Source organism: Dama dama, chromosome 13 (assembly GCF_033118175.1).
Source record: "Dama dama isolate Ldn47 chromosome 13, ASM3311817v1, whole genome shotgun sequence".
In the NCBI taxonomy this organism is placed as follows: domain Eukaryota; kingdom Metazoa; phylum Chordata; class Mammalia; order Artiodactyla; family Cervidae; genus Dama; species Dama dama.
Window position 1 is genome coordinate 12,183,065 of NC_083693.1, and position 26,805 is coordinate 12,209,869.

At 48.5% G+C, this 26,805-nt stretch overlaps 1 protein-coding gene and 1 non-coding gene across 2 annotated transcripts in view; one reads left to right on the forward strand and one right to left on the reverse strand.

Moving 5' to 3' along the window:
* Nucleotides 1-25,526, reverse strand: part of ATP10A (ATPase phospholipid transporting 10A (putative)) — a 180,452-nt gene extending 154,926 nt beyond the window's left edge. Inside the window, exon 1 of the mRNA XM_061158551.1 lies at nucleotides 25,078-25,526. Within this exon, the coding sequence (XP_061014534.1) occupies nucleotides 25,078-25,526 (449 nt within the window). The remainder of the gene's footprint in view (nucleotides 1-25,077) is intronic.
* Nucleotides 6,278-6,385, forward strand: LOC133068554 (U6 spliceosomal RNA). Its single transcript, XR_009695532.1, has one exon. It is a non-coding gene; the product is annotated as a U6 spliceosomal RNA (small nuclear RNA).
* Nucleotides 25,527-26,805: the final 1,279 nt, after the last annotated feature.

Here is a 26,805-nt window from a genome sequence, read left to right on the forward strand (position 1 = left end):
CTTTCAAGTAGTTCATACCATTTTACTGCTGAGTAGCATTCCAAGCTGTGGATGGACCACAGTTTAAATATTCACTCACTAAACATCTGGGTTATTTCCAGTTTGGGCTATTATGAATAAAGCTTGTACTTTCATACATAATAATTCATAATAAAGGTACACTTGTGTACAGGTTTCTGTGTGAAAATAAGCTCTCATTTCTCTGGGGTAAGTGCCCAAGAAAAATGGGACCATAAAGAAATTCTATTTTTGGTTTTCAGGACTATTTCCCAAAGTGGGTGTTATTTCACAATCCCACCAGCAATACTTGAGAGACCCGGTTTCTCTATATTCGGTGTTACCACCATTTTTGTTTGTGCCATTCTGGCAGACGTGCAGTAATATCTCCTGGTGGTCTGAACGTGCATTTCTCTATTATCTAAGAATGTTGAACATTTTCCATGTGCATATCCGCTCCATGTACATTACTGCCATCTGCATATCTTCTCCAGCGAAATATCTCCTCAGGTTCTGCCCACTTTAAATCAGATTTTTTAATGTTCAATTTTTGGAGTTCTTCGTGTATTCTGAACACAAGTGCTTTGTTGAGTATGTTATTTGCAAACATTCTCTCCCAGTCTGTAATCTGTCTTCTCTTTTTCTTAACACGGTCTTTCTCACAGCAAATGTTTTTAATTTTGATTAGGTCCAATTTATCAACTTCTCCTTTTATGGATGATGCTCTTGGTATCAAGTCCAAGAATTTTCTGCCTAGTCCTAGGTACTGAAAAAAATCTTTTTAATATTTTCTTCTAAAAGCTTTACAGTTTCACATTTAAATCTATGACTGTTTTGGAGTAAATTTTTGCCTGAGCTGTAAGGTTTAGAGTTTTTTCCTTTCTTTGTGTTTCATTTCTTTTTTTTTTAACCTATGGCTATTGAATTTTTCCTGCACAGTTTCTTAAAAGGCTGTAATTCTTCCATTGAATTGCTTTTGGTTCTTTGTCAAAAATTAATTGGACATATTTGTGTGAGTTTCTGAGATCTCTGCTCTGTTCCTTTGGTGACTATCGCTTTGCCAATAACCAAACTATCTTGAATTCTGTAGCTCTATAGCAAACAGTGATACTGGGAAGAGTGATTCTTCCCATTTTATTCTTTTTCAAAACTGTCCTGGCTATTCCACAACATGGTTTTTCTATGCAAATATCAGAATAAGCTTCACTGAGATTTTGATAGGAATTGTGTTAAATCTAAAGATAAATATAGGTATAACTGCTATCTCTATTATGGTGCTTCCTTCAGTCCATGAGCATGGTATGTCTCCACGTTTACCCAGATCTCTTTTCATTTCTTTCATTAGCACTCTGCAATTTTTAGCATACGGATGTTGTATGAGCTTTGCTAAATTTATATCAAAGCATTTCATTTTCTTCGGAGAAATTATAAATGGTATTGTGCTTATGATTTCAGTTCCCACTTGTTCATGGTCAGTATGTAGAAATATAATTGATTTGTATATGTTTGTCTTACATGCTGCAATCTTAATGAGTTCTAAGACACAGTTTTGTTGTTTATTGGGTTTGGTTTGATTTGGTTTCGGTAGTACTGCTGCTGTTCAGTTGCCCAGTTGTGTCTCACTCTTTGTGACCCCGTGGACTGCAGCATGCCAGGACATGCCAGCATGTCCCTCGCCATCTCCCAGAGCTTGCTCAAGTTCATGTCCATTGCATCAGTGATGCCATCCAACCATCTCATCCTCTGATGCCCTCTTCTTCTGCCCTCAATCTTTCCCAGCATGAGAGACTTTTCCGATGAGTTGGCTGTTTGCATCAGATGACCAAGATACTGGAGTTTCAGCTTCAGCATCAGCTCTTCCAATGAATATTCAGGGATTTCCCTTAAGATTGACTGGTTTGATCTCCTTGCAGTCCAAGGAACTCTCGGGAGTCTTCTCCAGCACCACAGTTCAAAGGCATCAATTCTTCAGTGCTCCGCTTTCTTTATGATCCAGCTCTTACAACTGTTCGTGACACTGGGAAGACCATAGCCTTGACTATACAGACCATTGTCAACAGAGGAATGTCTCTGCTTTTCAGCACACTATCTGGGTTTGTCATAGCTTTCCTGTCAAGAAGCAAACGTCTTCTAATTTCATGGCTGCAGCCACCATCCACAGTGATTTTAGAGTCCAAGAAGAGGAAATTACTTCCACCTTCTCCTCCTCTATTTGCCATGAAGTAATGGGACCAGATGCAATGATCTTAGTTTTTTTTAACATTTAGTTTTAAGCTGGCTCTTTCACTTTCCTCCTTCACCCTCATCAAGAGGCTCTTTAGTTCTTCTCTTTCTGCCATTATAGTGGTATCATCCATATATCTGAGGTTGTTGATGGTTTTCCTGCATATATTGATTCCAGCTTGTAACTTATTCAGCCTGGCACTTCTCATGATGTGCTCAGCATACAGATTAAACAAACAGGTGATGGCAGTCAGCCCTGTGGTACTCCTTTCTCAATCTTGAACCAATCAGTTGTTCTATGTTCCATCAGGGTTCTAACTGTTGCTTCTTGACCCACATACATGTTTCTCAGGAGACAGGTAAGATGGTCTGTTATTCCCATCTCTTGAAGAGCTTTCCACAGTTTATTATTACATAGTCAAAAGCTTTGGCATAGTCAATGAAACAGAGGTAGATGTTTTTCTGGAATTCCATAGCTTTCTCTATGATCCAGCAAATACTGAATTCAATCTCTAGTTCCTCTTCCTTTTCTAAATCCAGCTTGGACATCTGGAATTTCTTGGTTTGTGTAATGCTGAACCCTAGCATGCAAGATTTTAAGCATAACCTTACTAGCACAGGAGAGGGGTACAACTGTCCGATGGTTAGCACATTCTTTAGTACTACCCTTCTTGGGAACTGGGATGAGGATTGACCTCATCCCATTTGGTAGTATATCCCTTAGTATTTTCTACATAGATAATTACATTTTCTGCAAATTAAGTTTTATTATTTCTTTCCAACCTGTATGCATTTTGCTTCTTGAATCTTATTGCAGCATCAAGAACTTCTAGTCCTGTATCAAGTAATAGTGATGAAGCAGGCGTTCTTGTCCTCATTCTTTGGAGGGGGGCATCAGTATTTCACTGTGGGTATGATGCTAACTCTGGGATTTTTGTATGTGGGATAAGGGAGTGGAAGGACCTCGCTGGGTTGATTCCCACTGGTGCGGGTGAGTAGCCTGGCTCTCTTTATACAACTAGGAGAAGAACAGGGCATCTGCGCTGTGCCAACACTGCTCCCACAGTGCCTTCACGTGCCTTGTGTGGGATGGGGCTCACCTAGGTCTCCACTGGGCTCACCTTTGGGCAAACAGAGCCTTTCTCATTTTGTCTATACTTGTTGGCAGTTCCAGTTACAGGCATCTCCATGCCCAGGCTGAACGTACATGGGCAATAAAAGGGAGACCTGGAGAATACACGGAGAATTCACATTCTTCAAGCTCTTAGGTCCCCAGCCAGTCTGTCTTCTTTCAGCTTCTATTGTTGTCTGTTGAATTATTTCCAGGATTTGATTGCAGGAGATGAATTAGGAAAAGTGAATCCACACCATTGTGTTCTAGAACCAGGAGTCTCTGTTTTTCAATTTTTTTTTCATAATTAATGAACAGTGAGAAACTAATACATCAATTTAGTTGTATTTTGGGGATATTTCTATAAGAAACACATCATTTTCATATTGTAATGAACAGAATTTACATAATCTATATACATAATTAATGTCAATAGTCTTTAAGGCCTCAGACACAAACGTCATCTCTGATTTTATAAGGTTTCTTTTAAAGCTAAAGTCTAACTCTATTATCAAGTAGTTTTATTTAACTCTTAAAATTGCCTTCCTCTACCATCCAGAATTTCAAAATCTAGTGCTCTAAACAGCTGCAGGTGGTGCAAGTTTAAAGTTGGATTGGAGGTACAAAATAAAACTGTGCAAACTCTTGTTCACACACCCAGCTCCACACTCACGCCAGAAAGCAGGTGTGAAGCCGAGGGGCAGAAGGCCCACCCCTACCCACATCAGCCCTCAGTATGGCCCAGGCATCTAAGTCATTCCTCACCATCCACACCCACATCAGCATGTGCAGAGGAGTCCAGTGGGCCACGTCTTTGCAGACGTCTATTTCAGAACATAAAACTGGAGACAGAAGGAAACTCTCTTCCAAGTGAGCAGACAGAAATGCAATTTAATGGCAGGGAAGGGAATACCTTCTCTAAGAAGTTGATGAACTTTGCCACTGCATAGATTGATGTTCCCAACTCAGTGCCCAGATGCGGGGCAGAAAAGAGATGCTCCTTTCTATCCCAGGGGACCGGGGGGGGGGGGGGGGGTTGGATATGTGTGATATTTGCATCCCCTATGACAACAAATACACGCAAGCACACACACATGTGTGTGCACATCAGCTCTTTTAGGCAGCTGTGAATGAAGACAGCTTCTTTGAACATGCTTTCCTAAGCCCTGACCCCAAAGGTCCCCATCTACTCAGATTTCATGCTGGTATCCAGAGTAGAAAAGGCCCTTCGAGGATGTTCAAGAACCACCCACCCCCAAACAAAGACAGGTGCTGGGCCCCCCACGTGACACTCCCAGGTCTGAGCTCTCACAGTCTGCCACGTCAAGACCACAGCTCCTACCACAGACCCACGAATTCCAGAAGCGATTTCTGGATGTCCTTTCTGGTTGATACCAGAAACTCTAAGCTCACAAGCACTCAAGGGACACTGTCAGAAAGGGCTGGAGTCTCCTTTCTGCTCACCTCCTCCGTCCTGGGCCTTAGGGCATGGTTTTGAAGTATTTGTCTAAAACAACAATATAACGCCCTCTGCCAAACTATGATCAAGCCCACCACACTAGACACGTGTTCAAGACAATTCCAGTGAGGGTGACACCTGACTTTACTGCCACTCAGATAAAATGAAGGCACTAAAATGTGAGAAACACAAGCCACAGAGCACACAGGGATGAAAAACGCCTTTGCCGCACACGCTGATAGCGTGTTTGCTGTTTCCCATTGGCCGCATGTCACAACATTACAATTTGAATGCTTTCAAATATGGAGAGACTTCCATTCAGTGAAAATGACCTTGAGATAAAAAAAATCTCAGTTTCTCTGTACATCCCACCTCTAGCTAGTTGGACTCTCTACAAAAAGGAGGATTAATAAACTCCAACTTCAAGTTAAATTATGACGGACTTTTAGGGTCTAAACTGGGGGTCCTGATAAGGGTAATGAAGCTTAAGAGCTATTCTTCTACACATCCACATCCATAATATATTTGTTTTTATGATGTCCTATTTTCAAAGGGATATATCAATTTCTAAGGTAATCAAAAAGGAAAATAAGCTGTTCTCTTTTTAAAAAACACTTATGCTTTTAAGAACTTTGGAGAGGTAGGTAAAGTGAGAAGTTACTTAATAGTAAAAGAAGGTTAAAAGCAGCCTTTTTCAAAGGGGCTTCACAATCACGCAGTGAGGATGCCGCCACAGCCCACCCGTCCACTCACCATGCCCCCTACTCCGCGGACTCTTACTGCGGGTGGGGTCCCTGTCCAGGCCTGACCGCCCCACAGCGCGACACGTGAGGACACACAGGCACGCGGGCCCACTCCTGCAGCAAAGCCACCAGCACCGTGGACCTGCAGCCTCCTCCTCTGGCTACGGGCTCAGCCCATCTGTGAGACGAGACACTGAACTGTGCAGGGATGGCGTGACGGCCTCGCGGACACAGGACCATCTCAGCTCCTCCCCGTCTTCAGCGAGATTCCAGGTCCACTGGGCTCTCCTCACCTTCCTCCAGGCACCAGTCACCACAAGCCCCTGATCTGACCAAAAGGGACACAGTCCAGAACAAGGGCCCCTTCAAAGGGGCAAAAGTGACCCAGGAGAAAGCCCCCAGTGCAGGGAGATGGGGGACCTCCATGTGATGGAGTGGAACTCACTGAGCAAGACCTTGGCCGGTGACTCTCAGGGGCTGTCAGACACCCGGTTTCTGACCTCAGGGAACCACTGTGAACAGGTAGGTGGAATGCACACCAGTAGAGAGAAGAGTGAAACAGGTGACAGAGGTGGCTAGGCCCACCCAAGCCTGTGAAGTCCGCAGGCCCTTCTCGGGCTGACGGCAACCGCCACCCCGCGGAGCGGCGACAGTGACCCGTGCTGCAGTGGGCCCCCAGCTGTGCGGGGCAGCAGGCAGAACCCTCTGCAGCAGAGAGGGGTCTCCAGCTCAAAGACAAAAGGCGGGCTCTCACCTCGGCACCACATATACTAAAACTGGGATGACCAGAGAAGATCAGCATGGCCCCTGCACAAGGATGACATGTAAATCTGTGAAGCATTCCATTTCTTTTTTAATTAAAAAAAAAAGATAAAGGGTGTGATGCTATCCAGGCGACAGAACCGAGAGGAAACAGCAAACCCAGGACAAGCTCACAGCAGCACTCCAAGCCTGCAGGTGTGCTGTGGGCAGCCAGGTGTGACTGTGGGCACGTGGGCCAGGCTCCTCGAGACCTGTCTGTCGGAGCACCACCTGAAGGGAAGGGGCTGAAGCGGTCTCCTTAGTTCACGGGAACACACAAAAGCCAACGATGGGAAAAAGTCCTGCAGCTCCTGCTACCCTGACTGCACCATCCTGGATACATGAAAACAGCCGCTGGAAACCAGGGCATCCAAAATGCCCCCATGAAAGTCAAGCACAAGATGCTCAAGCACATCCTTATACAGCCATGTCTTTACAGCAGCAATACTCACAAAAACCTAAAGGCAGAAGCGACCCAGCCAGCTGAATGAAAGAACACCATGGAGTCTACCCATACGCCCCTCAATATCACTCAGCCTCAAAAAGGAAGGGTGTTCTGATACAGACTACAATATGGATGAACCCTGAAGAATTACGCTAAAGTGAAATAGTGAAGTCGCTCAGTCGTGTCCGACTCTGCGATACTGTGGACTGTAGCCCACCAGGCTCCTCCATCCATGGGATTCTCCCGGCAAGAATACTGGAGTGGGTTGCCATTTCCTTCTCCAGGGGATCTTCCCGACCCAGGGATTGAACCCAGGTCTCCCGCATTGCAGGCAGATGCTTTAACCTCTGAGCCACTAGGGAAGCCCAATAAGCCAGACACAAAAGGACAAACACTGTATGATTTCATTCATGAGACATCAAAGAGACAGAAAGTAGACTGGTGGGTTACAAGGGCTGCAGGAGGCGGGAATGAGTTATTGTTTAATGAGGAGAATTTCAGTTTGGGAGGATGAAAAAATTCTGCAGGTAGTAACAATGGTTGCACAACAATGTGAATGTAATCAACGCCACTGAACTGTACACTTAAAAATGGTTAAAACAATAAACGTTGTATGTATTTCATCACAATAAAAGCGCTTTTTAAAGGAAAAGCACAGAAAAAAGAACACTGGAGGGCAGGTGGCTGGTGCCCAAGCAGCACAGCTCAGACGGCCCAGTGTCGCCTGGCAAGCCATCTGCGCTCCAGGAAGTGGACGCAGCCAGACACCCAGCATCTCATGGGCCACAACCACCAGACAGACCCCACAGAGTGTATGTGGATGGACTGTCCTTCTGTGGGGCCTGAGGCTCTTTGAAGCTCCCTAAATGGCCCTCAATAAATGTGAGAAATCCCAAGAATGAAATGGACCGTGAATCTGAACGCATGTGATGCTCTCAAGTGAACTAAGACAGACAGGAGGCCACCTGAGGAAGCTCCCCGCAGTGCTCACGCACAAAAGCACACCATCACTGGGGACAGAAAACATCACAGTCTTTATTTTAATCGCTATTTACCTTACTACTATACATCCATTCATTTATGTATTCATGTGCTGCATTGCCTGTCTATGATTTATACATTAATAAGTCTACCTTCAGTACATACAGACAAGTGTTTGCTACTTGTAAGGGTGTGAGATCAAAAACGTTTGGAGATTACTGCTCAAATGAACCAGCTACACTAAAAAGAACATCCATTACAACATTTAAACTTTTCTAAAAAAGCATACGTGCTCTTGGTCATTAACCTTTGGTAAATTCTGGGTCCTGGCATGTGTCAGGATAACTCTCTGGTTTCAGACACTTTCTCAAAAACCTGAAATAACTAAACAGCTGAAGCCTGATCCATACCCTACACAAGATGTAAGTGGCCCTGGGTACTCATAGGGTAGCACATTGCCAGCAGACGGTCGGTGGCCCTTGGTAGCATCACCTCGGATCCAGGGCCAGCTGTCCCACCCCCCCCCCCCGTATCCCCTCTGAGCCGAGAGCTCCCCCTCTGGGCTACCATTTCCTGAGAGTGTCATTGAAGAATTTATCAGTACTGCACTGCCAGGGCTGGCTGGCAACTTCCCAAAAAAACTCATAAAAACTCTGAAAAGTATACAGTGCTAGAGACATGTCTTATGATAAGTGATAAGCAATGTCTTATCACTAAATATTTCAACTGAAAAAATAAATAAGTAAACACGTATTTTCCATTCTACCATGTCTTCATGCCGCACTCAGCAAACGTGGAATTCTCAGATATTCTCAGTGATTCAAATGGCTGCAGATGTTTTTACCTGAAACTAGATAAATCAGTAACAACACACAAAATGCTGTGGTTCAAGAACCTGGTATTTGCCAGATCCTCCCGTCCACAGGAATGCATTCATTTCCTGGGGCAGCTGTAACAAATCACCAGGACTCTGGCCTGAATCAACACCAAAGTGTTATCTTACAGTTCTAGAGGTCAGGAGTCTGACCCGGGTCTCATGGGGACAAAACCAAAGTCTTGGGAGGGCTGTGCTCCAGCGGGAGGGTGAGGCAGGCACTGTGCCTTTGCGTTTCCAGCCCCCAGAGGCCACCCACCTCCTCAGGCCGGGGCTCACCCCTCCATCATCAAAGCGAACAGCAGCAAGTCATGTTCTTCAAACACTGCACCCCCCGCCCTCTCCTTCTAGGACCGGTGATGCGACTAAGGGCTCGCCCTAATCATCAGAAAGACTCTCCACATCCTAAGGTCAGCCCATTAGCAACCTTAAATCACGTCTGCAACCCACCTTCGTTCTCTTGCACCATGTAGCCTAGATTCTCCCGATCAGGATGTAGGCATCTCTAGGGGGCTGTTAGTCTACCAACAGGCATTTATTGTGAAGATACTCAGGTATCCTGGGGAGTAGTCCACTCGTCAGATCAGAGATGCTGAGGCCCCGTCACCGCAAGGACGGTGAGGCCTGGCTGCCGCCCGAGCTGCCCCGAGCGCAGGGCAGAGCATGTGCAGGGCGGCAGGGCACAGGGCAGGGGCTCCTGCTGCGCGGGCGAAGAGCAGCAGCGGGGAGTGCTCCCCAGGCCCTGGAGAAAAGGGCTGGGGGTGGGGGCTGCACGCGCGGGCCGGTGGCCTCCGCACAGGGGCCAGCGCTGCAGCTCAGCACGCTGGCGCACATAATGTCGGGATTCACCAAGAGGTTCCCAGAGGCACAGGAGAGGCGGGGACCGAGCAGGAGCAAGTATTTCAGGAGAAGTCAAGCGCACTTGGCAAGGAAGTTAAAGGCGGCCAGAGACAGTGGCTGCAGGGAGACCGGCTTTAAGGCAGGGTCTCTGCTATTCAGGGGTGGAGGCCAGCGGACCAGGAGACACTGCCAGTGGAAAAGGACTTTACCTCCCACAGTTCCCAAGAGGAGGAGCCATGGGGAAAGCGCCGGGGAAGTCAAGAGGCAGAGGAGCGAGGGGGAGACACAGCAAGAGCCTTCACTGTGGTTTCCGTGGGAAGGGCAGAGCCAGGCAGGGAAACCAGCCTCGGGGACCTAGGTCCCCAGCCGACTGCTACCAGGCTGGTGGCCCTGAGCATGGCAGCCTGATAACAGGGTGTGCAGAGAGACTCCTCGGTGGTCCAGTGGCTAAGAATCCACCCTGCAATGCAAGGGGATGTGGGTTTGACACCTCATCAGGGAACTAAGATCCCAAACGCCGTGGAGCAACTAAAGCCGCATGCCGTGACCAGAGAGTCCGTGCACCGCCAGGAAAGGTCCCAGTGAGGCAACCAAGACCCTGGGGGCCTCAGCTAAGAGCCCGTCAAATAAATCAACAGTTATTCTTAAAAAGGGCATGTAGGGCGTGGGCTCTGGATTGTTACTTTGCAAAGGAAAGACACACTCACAGCCCAGTCTCTGGCTCTAGGAACTGGCTGGTCCAGAGGAACCACCGCCCTCAGAGGGCACAGGGCCCCATGTCAAGGCCGCTGCATACGGTCAATAAAAAGACAAAGACTGCACAGGCCCAGAGGAGGAGGGAGGTCGCCGCCCGCAGTGGCGGGGGTCAGACTCGGGGCGCCCCCCGCCCGCAGCACTGTGCGGGAGCTCCCGGGAAGGCACAGAGGAATCCACGAGACAGAGGGGACAGAGTCAGGCCAGAAGCAGGGCGCCCCGGCGAATGTGCACAGAGGCAGAGGACAGTCCAGCCACAGAGCCCAGGTTCGGCTGGAGCGAAGGGCCAGAGCGCGGGCACGGGGCGGCCTGCAGAGACGGCGACACGGCAGCCAGACCCACGGAGTGAGCCAGACTGTCCGCCCCACCTACAGCAACAGTTTTTCTTTCTTAAAAAAAACACTGTAAGTGGAAAATGTTACTATGCCAGGGAATGGTCCCACACATCTGATCTGACTAAAATGTATCACAGCAAAATATAGACAGAAAATAAAAGAATGATAACTGCAGTACGAAAGGTGAGGGCCCAGGTAATCACCAATTGGTCATGAGAAGCAAGACATATCTACTAAACCACCGTGCCATTTAATACAAGCACTCTTTCAGAAAGTAAACACATGCCATGTGTACCCTGAGGCTGTTGAATGAAGAGAGAACAAACCGCTTGGACACGTTTACAGATGGCTTCTTTGCTCAGAAAGACAAAAGCTGAGAGCATCCCAAAAGGACACTGCTTCCCTCCCGACAGCTCACTCTCTGCCTGCTTTTTCTTTTTGCCTCAGATTCACTCCGAGCTTTCTGAGTAACAGGTTTCCTGAGCCACCGGGCCCGAAGACAACCAGGTCAGAGAGAGTGGACGGATTCTGTGACTGAAATGAAAATGACTTCCCACTTGGCCGAGGGCAAGGGGCGAGGCCCGTCTGCGTGTCTGCCCGGCGCTGGAGGAACAGCAGGACTGGGAAGGGGCTACGCCCTCTGCACACACCCGGGACGCCCTCCTCTGCCCGCTCACCGTCTGGATGGGACCCTGCCTCTGAGCACCACCCAAAGGAGGCTGGCAGGCAGGAAGGCTGGGCAGCTCAGGACGGACCCATGGGCGTACCGTGCCCCATCCCCGTCTGCAGCTGACCCATCAGGCAGATGCCACCAAGAGCGCCAAGGTCCCATCCGACAAAGGAGGGAGCTTGGAACCCAAACTAAACTCTCCTGAACTTGCCTTTCCTTAGCTGTCAGAGGAGCACACAAAAACACAGGGTGGGACAGAAAAGGCCTGGAAAGTGCCTGCTCACAGCTGGAGCTTCCTCCCACTTCATTAAGCTCTCCTGTACTGGAGTCCTTTAGGGACAGAAGTTTCCATCAGAAAAGCATTGATAAAGCAAAGAAGAAACACAGGCAGGGAGGCAGGGGAGTGGGGTGCTCAGGGACCCAGAGGGCTTTGGAAGGGGCAGACTTTAAAGACCCAGCCGACCTTCCTGTCTTTGCATACCCTGAGGCCTTTCTAGGAAAGTCACTTTCTGAAACAGGGAAACCTGATGCAGAAGGAAAAGCAAGGCACATCCTGAGCTAACTGGATGTTCCTATCCTTCTAAGCTCTGGGATGTCAGAAAGGGCCATAAAGTCCTCTTCTTCCTGCAAGCATGTCACTGGAGAAAGCCACACTGGCTGCTCAAGACTTGTTTTCCTTTTGAAAACCAAGGACCTACTGTAATTGCTGCTGTTTTCGTTTTGTTTTTTATTTAAGGGTTGATAAGCAAAAATGAGAAATTCAAAGACATCACCAAATAGGTCAACAAATTTAATTCATTTGATGTCTTTAAAAATTTTTTAAAGGGTTTGTTACTACAGTCAATGGACTTATATACTGCCTTTGAATTATTATTCTAAACAAATAATGCCTTAACATCACAATGTCCCTATAGGGCTTCTTCAGTGAACTGCATTTCTAAGAAGATACCTGAGTCACCAGGGGCATCCCAAAATTACCAGGGGTCCATGAAGTTGGCAATAGGAGTCCACAAGCTACTTTCAGTATTTGAATATGCTTTCAAAAATCAGTCCATTTATCAAGGATAAAACTAAACAGACTAAATGATGAAGGTGTTTGTTTTGACTAAAAGTATATCTACTTCAGTGTAAAATATCTTTAAGAAAAATTTTTTAAAGAATGTATACATATATACGAAACTGAATACAACATGGTAAATCAATTAAAACAAAAAAGAAAATTTTGACCAAAAGATCTTAGCAACAATGATCATGAGTAGCAGTTGTAACAACTGTAACACTGAAAGAGAAAGTCACTGGGTCCTGTCCAACTCTTTGTTATCCCATGGACTACACAGTCCGTGGAATCCTCCAAGCCAGAATACTGGAGTGGGTAGCCTTTCTCTTCTCCAGGGGATCTTCCCAGCCCAGGGATGAAACCCAGGTCTCCCGCATTGCAGGCGGATTCTTCACCACTAAGCCACCAGGGAAGCCCCAACTCTAACACTGAGCTGCCCGCCTGCCCGGCCGTGGCCCTGCCCTTTCACGCAGTGTCTCATCTACTCCTCACTGCAGACCAGCAGCCACTGTCCGCCCTCTTGTTTAAAGCAGGAGACTGGGCCAGAGAGATGCACCTGCCCAGCATTTTACTGCTAGCGAGGGAATCACCTCATTAAGGGTGCTTCAGTTGCCTCTGAGTGAATTTAAATGGACAAAGGAATTCATTACTACCTAATGAAAATAGTTTGCTAGGGAAAGTACTTCAACATACATTATCCCCAATGGAAGAATAACCAGAGGGTATACTGGGGGCAACTTGTACTAACTGTGCCCTGGGAAAATCCACAATAAGTAAACACAGAAAGCCAAGCATATTCTAAAAATCCAAAGACCAAAATAGCCTCTCCATTTTCCTGTAAAGTCTCAGTGCACTATATATAGCAAGGTAAGTCTTGTGCAAATCAGGACTTTGGGCTCCCTCCTTACAGAAATTCAGCAAGAAGCTGGACCACCCCACTGCGAAGGGAGGGACCCTGGCAGATACACGGGTCCCCTGAATCTTCCCAAGTCAAGGAATCTGGAAATGTAAATAGGTTTTGTCTTTAAAACATCCCCCAGGGCTTCCCTGGTAGTCAGTGGTTAAAGAATCCATCTGCCAATGCAGGAGACACAGGTTCGATCCCTAACCCAGGAAGATACTACGACCATGGCGCAGCTAAGCCCATGCACCCCAACTACCGAGCCTGTGCTCTAATACCCAGGAGCCACAACTGCTGAAGCCCGCGTGCCTTACAGCCTGCGCCCTGCACCCAAGACAAGCCACTGCAGTAAGAAGCCCACACACCACAGCTAACAAGCAGCCCTGGCTCTCCACAACTGGAGAAAGGCTGTGAAAGCAATGAAGACCCAGTAGAGCCGAAAGTAAAGTAAATAAAGAAAATTAATTTTAAAAATGTCTTCCAAAAATGCTTTTCAATGAGGGCCTGACTGGTCTTGGGGACAGGGTGGTTCTTTAAGGTGATGGACTATCCAGAACAAGGCAAGGGCATCACTTACCATTCACCACCCTGGCCCAGGAACACCAAGTCCTAGGAAGACTGGCAGTCACTGTGATAATGGAATATTTGCAAACACGTCCCACAAATGAGACACCTGACTCCTTCCAGAAAGGATGAAAACTGCAGAATAGATAATCACCAGAATGAAAGACCATCAGATGAGGATCCAGCCAGACCACAGCACAACAAAACAAAACAGACATATTGAGCATCTAAAGCCATTCAGTTTAGTTCAGTTACTCAGTCGTGTCTGACTCTTTGCGACCCCATGGACTGCAGCAAGCCAGGCCTCCCTGTCTATCACCAACACTGGGAGCTTACTCAAACTCATTTCCACTGAGTCAGTGATGCCATCCAACCATCTCATCCTCTGTCATCCCCTTCCCCTTCCACCCTCAATCATTCCCAGCATCAGAGTCTTTTCAAATGAGTCAGTTCTTCGCATCAGGTGGCCAAATATTGGAGTTTCAGCTTCAGAATTAGTCTTTCCAATGCATATTTAGGACTGTTTTCCTTTAGGATGTACTGGTTGGATCTCCGTGCAGTCCAAGGGACTCTCAAGAGTCTTCTCCAACACCACAGTTCAAAAGCATCAATTCTTCAGTGCTCAGCTTTCTTTATAGTTCAGCTCTTACATCCATACTGAAAGCTATCAAAGAATTGTATTAAAAATAATAAGACCACTAATAAAATTTTAAAATGGAGAAAAAAAAAACCTTAATAGACATTTTCTCAAAGATATACAAATAGCGATAAATACATGAAAAGTTGCTTGACATCACTAATCATCAGGGAAATGCAAATCAAAACCACTATGAGATTATCACCTCACACCTGTTAGAATGACTACTATCAAAAGACAAAGAGTGATAACAAGTGGTGAGGATGAAGACAAAAAGGAAATTTTGTACAATGTGGTAGGAGTGTAAATTGGTGCAGCCACTGTGGAAAACAGTATGGAGGTTCCTCAAAAAATTAAAGATAGAGCTACCGCATGAGCTAAGAATTCCACTTCGGGGAATATGAACAAAGGAAATGAAAACACTATGTCAAAGAAACTTCTGCACCCTTATGCTCATACCCCTACCTTGATGCTTTTGAACTGTGGTGCTGTAGAAGACTTTTCTGAGTCCCTTGGACTGCAAGGAGACCAAACCTGTCAATCCTAAAAGAAATCAACCCTAAATATTCACTGGAAGGATTGATGCTTAAGGTGAAGCTGACTCATTGGAAAAGACCGTGATGCTGAGAAAGACTGAAGGCAGGAGAGGAAGGGGATGACAGAGGAGGAGGGATGGTTGGATGGCATCACCAACTCAATGGATATGAGTTTGAGCAAACTCTGGGAGATGGTGAAGGACAGTGAAACCTGGGGTGCTGCAGGTCATGAAGTTGCAAAGAGTAGGACATGACTGAGCGACTGAACAACAGCAGCAAATGTTCACAGCAGCATTATTTACAATTGCCAAAATATGCAAATAGCCTATGTCTACTGACCAATGAATGGACAAAGAAGAAGTGGTACATATACACAATGGAATACCACTCAGTCATAAAAATAGGAATCCTGCCATTTGCAATAACAAAAATGGACCATGAGGGTATTATGCTAAACGAAATGTCAGACAAAGAAACACAAACACTGTATGAACTCATATGTGGAATCCAGAAAAAAAAAAACAACTCATAGTACGAGAGATCAGATTACTGGTTATCAGAGGTGTGGGTGGGGGAAATGGATTAAGGTGATCAAAGTTTCCAGTTATGAGACAAATAAGTACTGGCAATATAGTGATAACATGATGACTACAGTTAGCACTGCTGTATTTTGGCATATTTGAAAGTTGCTCAGAGAGGAAATTCTAAGAGTTCTCAACATAGGAAAAAAATTTCTATTTGCTTTTTTTTCATATCTATATGAGACAATGAATGGGGTCACAAAGAGTCAGACACAGCTGAGTGACTGAAATGAACTGAAGTGAGATGATGGATACTAACTTATTATGGTAATTATTTCACAATATATGTAAATAAAATTATGCTATACACCTTAAACTTACACAGGGCTGTATTTCAATTATACCTCAATAAACTGGAAAAAAAAATAACAAGTCCTCTTTGGATGGAGAAGTGTGGTTTAAGACTGAGCTTGTAGATAGAAGAAGAAAGAACTACAATCCTGCAGACTCCAGAACAAAAACCACAATCAGAGACAGTTAAACAAAATGAAAAGGCAAAGAATTATGTTCCAAATGAACAAACCAGATAAAACTCCAGAAAAACAACTCATAAAGTGGAGCCAGGAAAACTTCCAGAAAAAGAATTCAGAATAATGATAGTGAAAATGATCCAGGATCTAGAAAAAGAATGGAGAAGATGTAAGAAATGTTCACCAAAGACCTAGAAGAACTAAAGAACGAACAGATGAGCAATACACTAAAGGAATCAACAGCAGACTTACCGAGGCGGAAGAACATATAAACGACCTGGGGGACAGAATGGTGGCAATCACGGCCACAGAACAGAATATAGAAAAAAGAAGGAAAGAAATGGAAACAGCCTGAGAGACCTCTGGACCCCATCAAAAGCACAACATTCTTATTATAGGGGTCCCAGAAGGAGAAGAGAGAGGGAAAGGGCCTGAGAAAATATTTGAACATATAAGAGCTGAAAACTTCCCAAACATGGGAAAGGAAATAGTCAACCAAGTCCAGGAAGCACAGTCCCAAGCAGGATGAACCCAAGGAGGAGCACAGCGAGACACATAGTAATCAAACTGACAAAAATTAAAGACAAATACAAAATATTAAAAGCAGCAAGGGAAAAACGACAAATAACATACAAGGGAACTCCCAACCATATATCAGCTCATTTCTCAACAGAAAACTCTACAAGCCAGACGGGAATATTTAAAGTGATGAAAGGGAAGAAACTACAACCAAGAATACTCTACCCAGCAAGACTCGCATTCAGAGTTGATGGAGAAATCAAAGCTTTCCTGACTAGCAGAAGTTAAGAGAACTCAGCACCAGCAAACCAGCTTTACAACAAACGCTAAAGGAACTTCTCCTGGCAGGAAGCACGAGAGAAGGGAGAGACCGACAGAAAATAAACCCAAAACCATTAAGAGAATAGTAATAGGATCTTACATACCAATAACTGCCTTAAAATGGATTAAACGTATCAACCAAAACACAGACTGGTTGGTGGATGAAAACATGTGCATGTGTGCACTTCCACTTACCACATCACTCTGCTTGACCCCTCTTCCAAATCGTATGTAAGTATTTTATATTGCTAAGTTAATAATATTCCCATTATGGCTTGCAATTATAATTATCTTTTACTTTTTGTCTGGCTATTGATTGTGAAAACTGATAAGTATCTTTTACTATTGTGATTATGTAACTATTACTCAATACCATTTTATCATGATTGGTCAACAGAAAAATAATAGAACTGTATACCATCAAAACTAGGATCTAATAGAAAAACCTGTAGTCCCTTTTTAAAATTCAGATGCATATCAGAATTATCTTGAAATTTTTTGAAAAATACAAATGCTCAAGTATTGCTTTTTTTGTCCAGAGCTCCAGATATGTTTCCAGCGAGCAGTCATGTTTAAAAACAACTAGACTATATGATGATCTTCTACTTTTATCTAGTTTGTTTCACTTTTTATATTTCATATTCAGGGCTCTTATTCATTTAGTTTATGTCCTCTGATTTCTCCATCTCTTCTTTTTTTTTTATGTTCTTTCTCAAGACTTTATCAAGTGTAGTAGAAAAGCTTTTATATACATATATATAAATATGTATAATTTATATGTTTTACAAAACATGTGGATTTTTGCCTAACTAAAAAAATTATGACATTTGATTCCACTTGTTTGTCTTAGTATGAATAGAATGCTAAATTTCTAATTAAAAAATAGGTATGCAAGACGCAACAAAGGTTTACTGTATAGCATAGGGAATTATAGTCAATATTTTGATGGAAAATATTTCAAAAATAATATATGTGTATTTGTACAACTAAATCACCTTGCTGTGTACCCAAAACATTGTAAATCAACTATACTTCAATAAAATATATATATATATTTTTTAATTTAGTTTAACAACTTTGTGCTGATGTTAATTTCTTAGTTTTGATCACTGTAACACAGCTAAGTGAAACATTAAAATGAGAGGAATGCTGGTTAAGGACATACTACTTTTGCAACTTGTCTATAAAGTATAAAAGTATTTCAAAATAAAAAAGTTTATAAACATTTTAGAAAGCCAATTAGTTCCCATTGGAAAATGTGAGTGATCCAAATCAAACATCTGTCTCTATGAGCTATACCACTAGAAAACCAGATAGTAGATGAAGGGAAGTATCTTTTTATGAAAGTATCATATATAATATTTAATAAATGAAAGAATTAGGCCCACCATCATTTCATAAGCTCCAGCAAATTAATGGAGGTAGCCAATAATCACCATGGCTGCTGACATCACAAAAAGATGGACGAAAGAACTCTATGTTCCTCATGAGGGAAGGCACCACCTATAGGTGCAGTTTTGATCGCTCCTCCTCAAAAATCAAAACTCAAGAAACTCTGATAAAGCATCAAGACCCACCCACCCCCTCAGAGGAATTACAGTAGAAAGGAATATGTTACATGATCCACAGAAATCAGCAATATTCAAGCTATGGGAAGACCTCCAGGATAAATAACTCAGTTTCTTCAAATGTATTTTTCAAGAGGAAAAATAAATAAAACAAGTTGCAAGGGGAAGAAGAGAGAGAGAGAGAAAGAGAGAAAGGGAATTTTAGTGGAGGAAACTACCAGAGTAAAGGAGATCTAAGAGACAGATCAGCCAATTGCAATGAGACCTGATTCAAACATACAAATTGAAAAAAGAAATATGGCATTTATGAGACAAGTGGAAACTTGAACACAGGTTTGGTATTTAATAATATTAAGGAATTTAAATTAATTCTTTAGGTATGATAATGGTATTATAGTTTAGGTTCTTTTTAAAGTTGTAGCTTTTCTAAAAATAAATGCTGAAATATTACAGAAGAAATGTCCTGAAGTCTGGAATGTGCTTCACTATAAAAGTGGGCAAGGGAGTGAGTGGGATACAGATAGATAGTGCCGCCATGAGGTGCTAACTATTAAACTAGGTGACGGAGACAGAAACGTTCCTTATCTACGCACTACTCTGTACCTGTGTGAATAGAATGCAAATGGAACTCAATAACAAAAAAACATTGGAGGAAGTCACCAATACATGGAAATTAAAACACTCCTAAATAAAATGGGTCAAAGAAGAAATCATCAGGGAAATTAGAAAATACTTTGAGATGAATTAAATTTTAAAGTTTTTTTTTTCTTTTTAAATGAAGCATACTGCCCTTGCAGGTGGAGATGGCGAGTACAAGCAAACCATGAACTCAGAGTCAGAGCAGGATGAGTCTGGACTCAGGCCAAGGCTCTGCCATCCCCCAGCAGGCAGCCCTAAGGCAGCTATCAAGCCCTGAAGCTCAGTTTCCTCACCTATGAAGTGAAGGTGTGAAAACAGGACCATCAGGAGGTTACGATGCAACTGCACACTAAAGCACTTGGCTCACACTGACAAGTATGAAAAGAACCTTCCCATGAACAAGACTATCTCCGGAGGGCAAACAAGTTTCTAGAGAAAGAGCGGTTCTTTTTCTATAATTGGACCCCATTTATTTTAAAAAAAGTATCAAAAAAAAATTATTTCCAAAAACCATGTAATGTCCAAATATTCCTCAAGTGTCCCCCTACCTAGCACACCAGGCAGATGTCCCTGCTTCAAGAAGACTTACGTTGTTCTGGCGCATCCCTGTCCCTCGGGACCCTGTACTGGTATCCCCTCTTCTTCAAATATTTTGTTCCAAATAAGACAAAGGTGCTGTGCTTCCCAGGGGCAAAACGTTTCTGCTGTTGGTGAGGAAGAGGCTGGACTCTCCAGGAAAGGGAGGAAAGGCAGGTTGAGACAAGATAAACAAACGGACAGAAACAATGGGGAAACTTGGTCGGGTCCCTTTCAGGATCTTCTGAAAAAAACAAGCCGTTAAGCCCAGGGTAAGCAGGCTGAACAGGTGCCCCTGGTGAGCTGGGAAAGCCAAGTGAGAGTCAAAGGAAAGGGACAGGACAAAGTTAAATTCTAAGAGAAGCATGAGGGCATGCTCTGACTGTTCCCAAAATATGATGGCAAGACAGCAAAGGGCCAGAGCCCCAGAAGCCCAAAACCTTCAGGGAAAAGTCACCACGGGCTAATTCAGGCAGAAATGCTGCTGCTGCATCATCCTGGAGGCAGATACCGAGAGGTGCCCAGGTTTGAGTCATCACAAAGCGTAGAGAAGCAAAAGGGAAAACGTTACCCAAGAACGCAGGCAGGGCGGGCGGAAGGTGGGGGCCACAGGATAGAGGTGCCCGCTGCTCCAGGCCCACAGGATCAGGATCGTGAGGGGCGTGTGGACCTGAGCCAGGACTCACGGCACGCTAGAAACAGAGTGCAGGTGAGGCAGGGGCTTGTTCAGAGTTTGGGTCTGCCCAGGACCCCCCCTCAGGCAGCGCCCAGCTGAGGCTCACTCCGTTCCCAGCAGCAGGGGCGAGGTTTGCTCCTTTTAACGGGTGGCCCCCTCGCTCTGAGGCTGAACAGGTGGGTAAGCACTGGAACCCCCGGCTTCCGCTCATCCCCTCTCTTGGGCAAATGCCCTCTCAGGAATGTTTCTTCTCCAGTGTCCCCCGACCTCTCCTCTGATCACAGGCTCTTCCTTCCCTCCACGAGAACCCAGCCCTGTCCCCTGGTGCCTCCCCTGATCACAGGTCTGCCTTCCCTCCACAAGGACTCCCACATTCCCCCGACCCCTCCTCTGATCACAGGCTCTGCCTTCCCTCCATGAGGACCCCCACATACCCCCGACCCCTCCTCTGATCACAGGCTCTGCCTTCCCTCCACAAGGACCCCCACATTCCCCCGACCCCTCCTCTGATCACAGGCTCTGCCTTCGCTCCATGAGAACCCCCACATTCCCCCGACCCCTCCTCTGATCACAGGTCTGCCTTCCCTCCACGAGGACCCCCACCCTGTCCCCCAACCCCTCCTCTGACCACAGACTCTGCCTTCCCTCCATGAGGACCCCCACATACCCCCGACCCCTCCTGTGATCACAGGCTCTGCCTTCCCTCCACGAGAACCCCCACATTTCCGCAACCCCTCTTCTGATTATAGGCTCTGCCTTCCCTTCACAAGGACCCCCACCATTCCCCCAACCCCTCCTGTGATCACAGGTCTGCCTTCCCTCCACGAGGACCCCCACATTCCCCCGACCCCTCCTCTGATCACAGGCTCTGACTTCCCTCCACGAGAACCCCCACCATTCCCCAAACCCTCTTCTGATCACAGGCTCTGCCTTCCCTCCATGGGGTCCCCCCCCATTCCCCTGACCCCTCCTCTGATCACAGGTCTGCTTTCCCTCCACGAGAACCCCCCACATTCCCCAACCCCTCTTCTGATCACAGGCTCTGCCTTCCCTCCATGAGGTTCCCCCCCAATTCCCCCGACCCCTCCTCTGATCACAGGTCTGCCTTCCCTCCACGAGAACCCCCGCCATTCCCCAACCCCTCATCTGAGCACAGGCTCTGCCTTCCCTCCATGAGGTCCCCCCCATTCCCCTGACCCCTCCTCTGATCACAGGTCTGCTTTCCCTCCACGAGAACCCCTCACATTCCCCAACCCCTCTTCTGATCACAGGCTCTGCCTTCCCTCCATGAGGTTCCCCCCCCCCATTCCCCCGACCTCTCCTCTGATCACAGGTCTGCCTTCCCTCCACGAGAACCCCCACCATTCCCCAACCCCTCCTCTGATCACAGGTCTGCCTTCCCTCTACGAGAACCCCCCACATTCCCCAACCCCTCTTCTGATCACAGGCTTGGCCTTCCCTCCACAAGGACCCCCACACCCCCCGGCCCCTCCTCTGACCACAGGCTCTGCCTTCCTCCATAAGAACGCCCACCCTCCTGGCCGGCTCTTGGCTCCCATCCCTGCCCCTCCGTCAGCCCCACCAGCCTTGCGCCCCGCGGTCACTTGCTGCCCCCTCACCCCAGCCCGGGTGGCGCTAGGCCTGTCCCCTCTGGAGGCTCACTCAGGCCTGGAGGCTAAAGGGCGGTCCAAGCCCTACAGCAAACCTGAGCCCTACAGCAAGAAAAAACAGAACAGGGGTGGGACTGTCACCCCCTTCTTTCCACCTGTGCCCGGAAGGAGATGGCTTCGCCAGCCAGCCATCACCCTCACAGTAAGGTCTGTGTGACCAAAAAGGACTTTGGTGTCTGCCCCATCCCGCGGCCGACTGACCCTCCTGGGGCCAGGGCCACAGGCAGGACCTGAGCCCCAAGCATCAGCTTCTGTGCTCTCGTTCTGCTGCTGCGGCTCAGGAGGGTTTTCCCAAACACAGCCTGAGATCCAGATGACGCCATGGCCTCAGGCCACGGAAACAGGACCTCTGTGCCAGTCTGTGCGTACAAGCCCAGTCGTGCTGTGGTCACCAGTGCTCCCACCTCCAGGGGCTCAGCAGCTCAAGGTCAGGGAGTGGGAGGGGAGGACCCGGGAACCTGCACTGCCAGCAAGCCTAACACGGGGTTCCCACAGAGAAGGCACCCAAGGGCTCCGTAATGGGGACATGTGTGTGCGCTCAGTCATTTCCGACTCTCTGCGAGCCTTTGGACTGTAGCCCACCAGGCTCCTCTATCCATGGGATTGTCCAGGCAAGAAGAGTACTGGAGTGGGTTCCCACTCCCTTCTCCAGAGCATTTTCCCAACCCGGGGATTGAACCCACATCGCCTGCATAGCAGGTGGATTCTTTACCACTGAGCCATCAAGGAAGACACTGATATGGGGACATACCACATAAATAATGGTACAAATAATTAATTCACTGCACACTGCAGTCAGGACACACGGGGCATCCCAGAGAAGCCACCATCCAGAGACAGGCTTCCCCAACTCAAGCCTGCTCTCGCTGCACTGACACCGTTTACGGAAGGCCCGCTCCACGTCCACCAGAGCAATGACATGGCAGAGGACAGATCCCAACTGCACACCGCGTCGGGTCACTGTCTCTGTGGCTACCTGAGACCCTGAACACACTCCGGCCTGACGATGGGGAGGACGGGGAGGCGCAGACATCCACTGACTCACAGCCCAAGACTGAAAACACCCATCCCAGACTTTCTGGGCCTGAAGGAGTTTCTCCTACAGACGGCCTCCTCTGTGCACACATCTGACACCATCTCACACCCACAGAACCTCCCCAGGAAGAAGGCCCATTCTCTCCCCAGAAAAGCATTCAAGGAATTTAACTTGGGAGCTGGGAGGCGCTGGGGCCTGAAAGCACCGTTGTCCCCGAGGCCTCCCCACCACCCAGGTCAGGGAAAGAGAAGGTGGACAGGCGGGTCCACGGGGAAGGGGAAGGGTTCCAAATTCCAGGAAGCGTTTTGAGGTCACGGAGGCCAGATTGCTCTGGGGTTCCACTAGGCGGGGATGCGGGGGGTCATGGGCATGTTAGGGGTGACGGTAGTTCTAAGGGTCAATTGACTTTGTCAGCTGAAAATAAACAGTTTCCTGAGGCCTAAGTATTTCTAAAAAGGAGGCCACAGGAGTAGCAGCTGAGGAAGAACAGAAGTGGCATGTGTGTAAAGACAGAACCTGGGGCCCCACCGGGTCTCAAGGAGTACACTGCAGTATACAGAGCACACAGCAGGCTGGCACCCACCGAGGCCTCCGGGCAAGGGTGCCCCTCCCTCCTCAGCTGCAGGGGGAACAGGAGCCAGGAAACCCCTGGCTGACTCGCCAATGGGCACCCCTGACAGCAAGCAGGCAGCATCACTCAAACGTGGGCCGTGACAGAAGCATCACCTCTGTGCTCATTAAATACTCAGACCCCCAGACCCAGACCCGGATGAGTCAGTCAGATGTGTTTGGATGGAGCCTGAGAATTGTTGGTTTGTTTAGTTTTTTTAACTCACATTGTTAAATTGTTATTTTTAACAAGCTTTTCAGGCGATTCTTATACAACTTTAAGAAACATAAGCACCAGAATACTGTAAAAGCTATGAAGTTGGGAAGACCTGGGTCAAATTTTAGTAGTACTACATAGAAATCTGTGGACTCGGGCAAGTTACTTAACTTCTCTGAACTCCTGTTCACTCACTTGTAAAACAAGGGTAATTTGTAAAACAACCATCAATGTTGCCTGGAGGGTCAGAGTTACTCAAAGGCATCCTCCGAAACTAACCTAAGAGGCAGGAATAACCGGGAGCGTAGAAGGGGCTTCCTGGAGGCTCACCAAGCCTAACAGCCTTCGCCTCCGGAGACCCGACCAGCCCGGACGCCAAGGCCGGAGCACAGGCAGCAGCAGGGAAACGGGCTCAGCTCTGGACGGGAGCGAGGTCATCTGCCCTCCGGACGGGTGTGGCCGTGAGGCGAACTCTAACACCCGACACCGCTCCGAGATGCGGCTGCGGCCAAGCGGCTCTCGGGGTCTGGGAGTGTAGGGAGCGAAGAGCCAGCAGCGTCCGGGACAGGTCTCTGCTGGGGGTCCAAAACTTGAGGGAGGTGCAGGGAGAGAGAAGGAGCAGGAAGCCAGAGAAGTACACGCCCTGGGACTAACTGCGCACAAGGCTCGAAAAACTCCGCAAGGTCTCAGTCTTTCCATCTGGAAACGGGTTAATGTTTTAAAACTATGCAGTCAGCCCCGCGGGATGGCAGCCGGCTGGGTGGCCGGCTCTTGGCTCACAAAGGGAATGGACGCCGCTGCCCTTTTATCTGATGTGTGCCTGGCATGTCAGAACTTGGTGGTTTCACTCTGTTGTCCCGAGAGAAGATGTTTTCTGAAACCGAGCTTTACATTCCTGTGTAGGTTGTTTAAGTCGCTCACCTCCCTGGCCCTCAGAGCCTGGACAAGATTGGAGGCTGGGACTTGAAGCTGGGGCGCCAGGGAATTTCCCTCCTTTTTACTAATAAAGCAGCAGCCGCGGGAGACGAGGGCGCCCAGCGGCTGCGGGAGGCCAGCCCGGGGATCGCTAGGCTCAGACGCGACGTCTGAGGGACACTCAGGGACTGCGGACCCCCAGGCCCGGACCTCTGGCGAGGGCTTCCAGGTCTCCGCGCCCCGGTCCGCAGGGTCCCCGCGCGGGCCGCGGCCCCCCGAGGCTCGACCCTCCGGCCCGCCCGGAATGAAGCGGCCTTCCCGGTCTCCCGCCCCGCGCCGCGCGCTCGGCTCACCTGCTGAAGACGAGGCATCCCAGGTGGTTGATCTCGTGGTCGGAGCGGTGGCGGCTGTAGTCCTCCCACAGGTCCTTGAAGGCCGTGACCGCCAGGATGAAGAGCACGGGCGCCAGCGCCAGGCCGGGCTGGAAGGCGTTCACCGCGGGCACGAAGTTGAGCAGCGCGATGAACACGAAGTACACGTTGGCCAGACGGTGGAACTGCTCGAACAGGTTCTTGGGCAGGAAGGACAGCAGAGTGTACTTGGTGGTCTTGAGCCGGTTGTCCGCCAGGTGCTGGGCGCCCCCGCGCAGCCGGCGCCGCGGCGCGCCCTTGCCCGCCGGCTCCTCGGCACCCGGAGGCGGCTGCAGGTTGGAGCACACGGTGCGCGTCCGGCCCTCCCGGCGCCGCCGCCGCCGTCCCGGGGGCCCGGGCTCCTCGGCCGCCGCCGCCGGCTCCCGCTCCATGGCCGCGTGTCGCCGCGCCCGGCTGCTCCGTCGCTCGCGCCCGCCCGCGCCAGCCTCCTAGGTGATCATCGCCGGCAGCCGGGGCGCGGCGGCGCGGGCTCCCCGCCTGCGGGACGCACGGGAGCGCGGTCAGCGCCCGCCCCGCCCCGCCCCGCCCCGGCCCCGCGCCCTCGCGCCCGCCTCGGCCTTTCCGCCCGGACACTCCCGGCCCCGCCCCGCGCCCCGCCTGGGACCCCGCGGAGAGCGGGAAACCAAAAGCCCAAGCAGAGGTGGAAACTTCGGAGCGGCTTAGTTTCGTTTCCGGAAGCATCAGCGCGGGCCCCGGCCGGGCAAGCGCGCCCGCCCCCGGGGAGACGGGAGACGGCGGGGTGTGGGAGGCACCGCGGCCCGCCAGGAATGGGTCTGGGGGACCCGGCTGGGACCGCCTCCTGGAACCAGCTAGAATCACAAGGCACACGGGCCAGAGCATACCGATGCTCGGAGTTTTAAATCTCATTTACCGAGGACATCTGTTCCCGGGACCCCGAGGGGATTCTTCTTTGCCTGGACAACTCCTCTCTACCCTGCCCTTTTACACTAACCTCTTGGGTGAACTAGACTGAACCTTCATGACCATCGCTGCCTTTCCTTACTTCCCTAAATAGGATTCTTTTTTTCCCCGTTAATTGAAGGGAGGAATATTTCGCTGAGCAAAGGCAGGCTGGTTTGCTCTATTTCAGTCTCTTTTCCTTTCTGGTAAACCGTGAGGGCGGAAAATACCCCTTCTGCGCTCTGGCCCTGCAGTGGCCTCTCTGACCCGGACGACGACGGGGCTTTGGTTGCTGGGGGTGGTGGGGGACAGGAGGCTGTGGCCGCAGAGGGCGCCCTGCAGGACCCCGGGCGTCAGCGAGGGCCGCGCGGGCGGGGCGGACCAGCAGAAGGTCCGGTGCGTCCCAAGCGGGCAAGCCCGGAGGTCAGCATCGGCCCTGACTCTCTTGTCTTCCCCTTTAAAAGTGCAAGTGTGAGAAGCAGGGATTTCTTGCCCAGCAGACCATGGCTGGGAATTCAAGTGAGACTGTTAGGGGAAGCACACTGATTGAAACCGCCCACCCTGGCCAGGCACCCTAATAGTCACCATTTGCATGAGTTGTTTTACCGCAGGAGGTCCTGGTAAGGAACAGAGAACTAATAAGCCTCCACCAACCAGAAGAGTTCGGGGAAAGGTCAAAAGGAGACCCCACCTGTCCGACCACCTCCCAGAATCCTTCTCACTGGCATCCATCTTGGCTGAACAAGACGT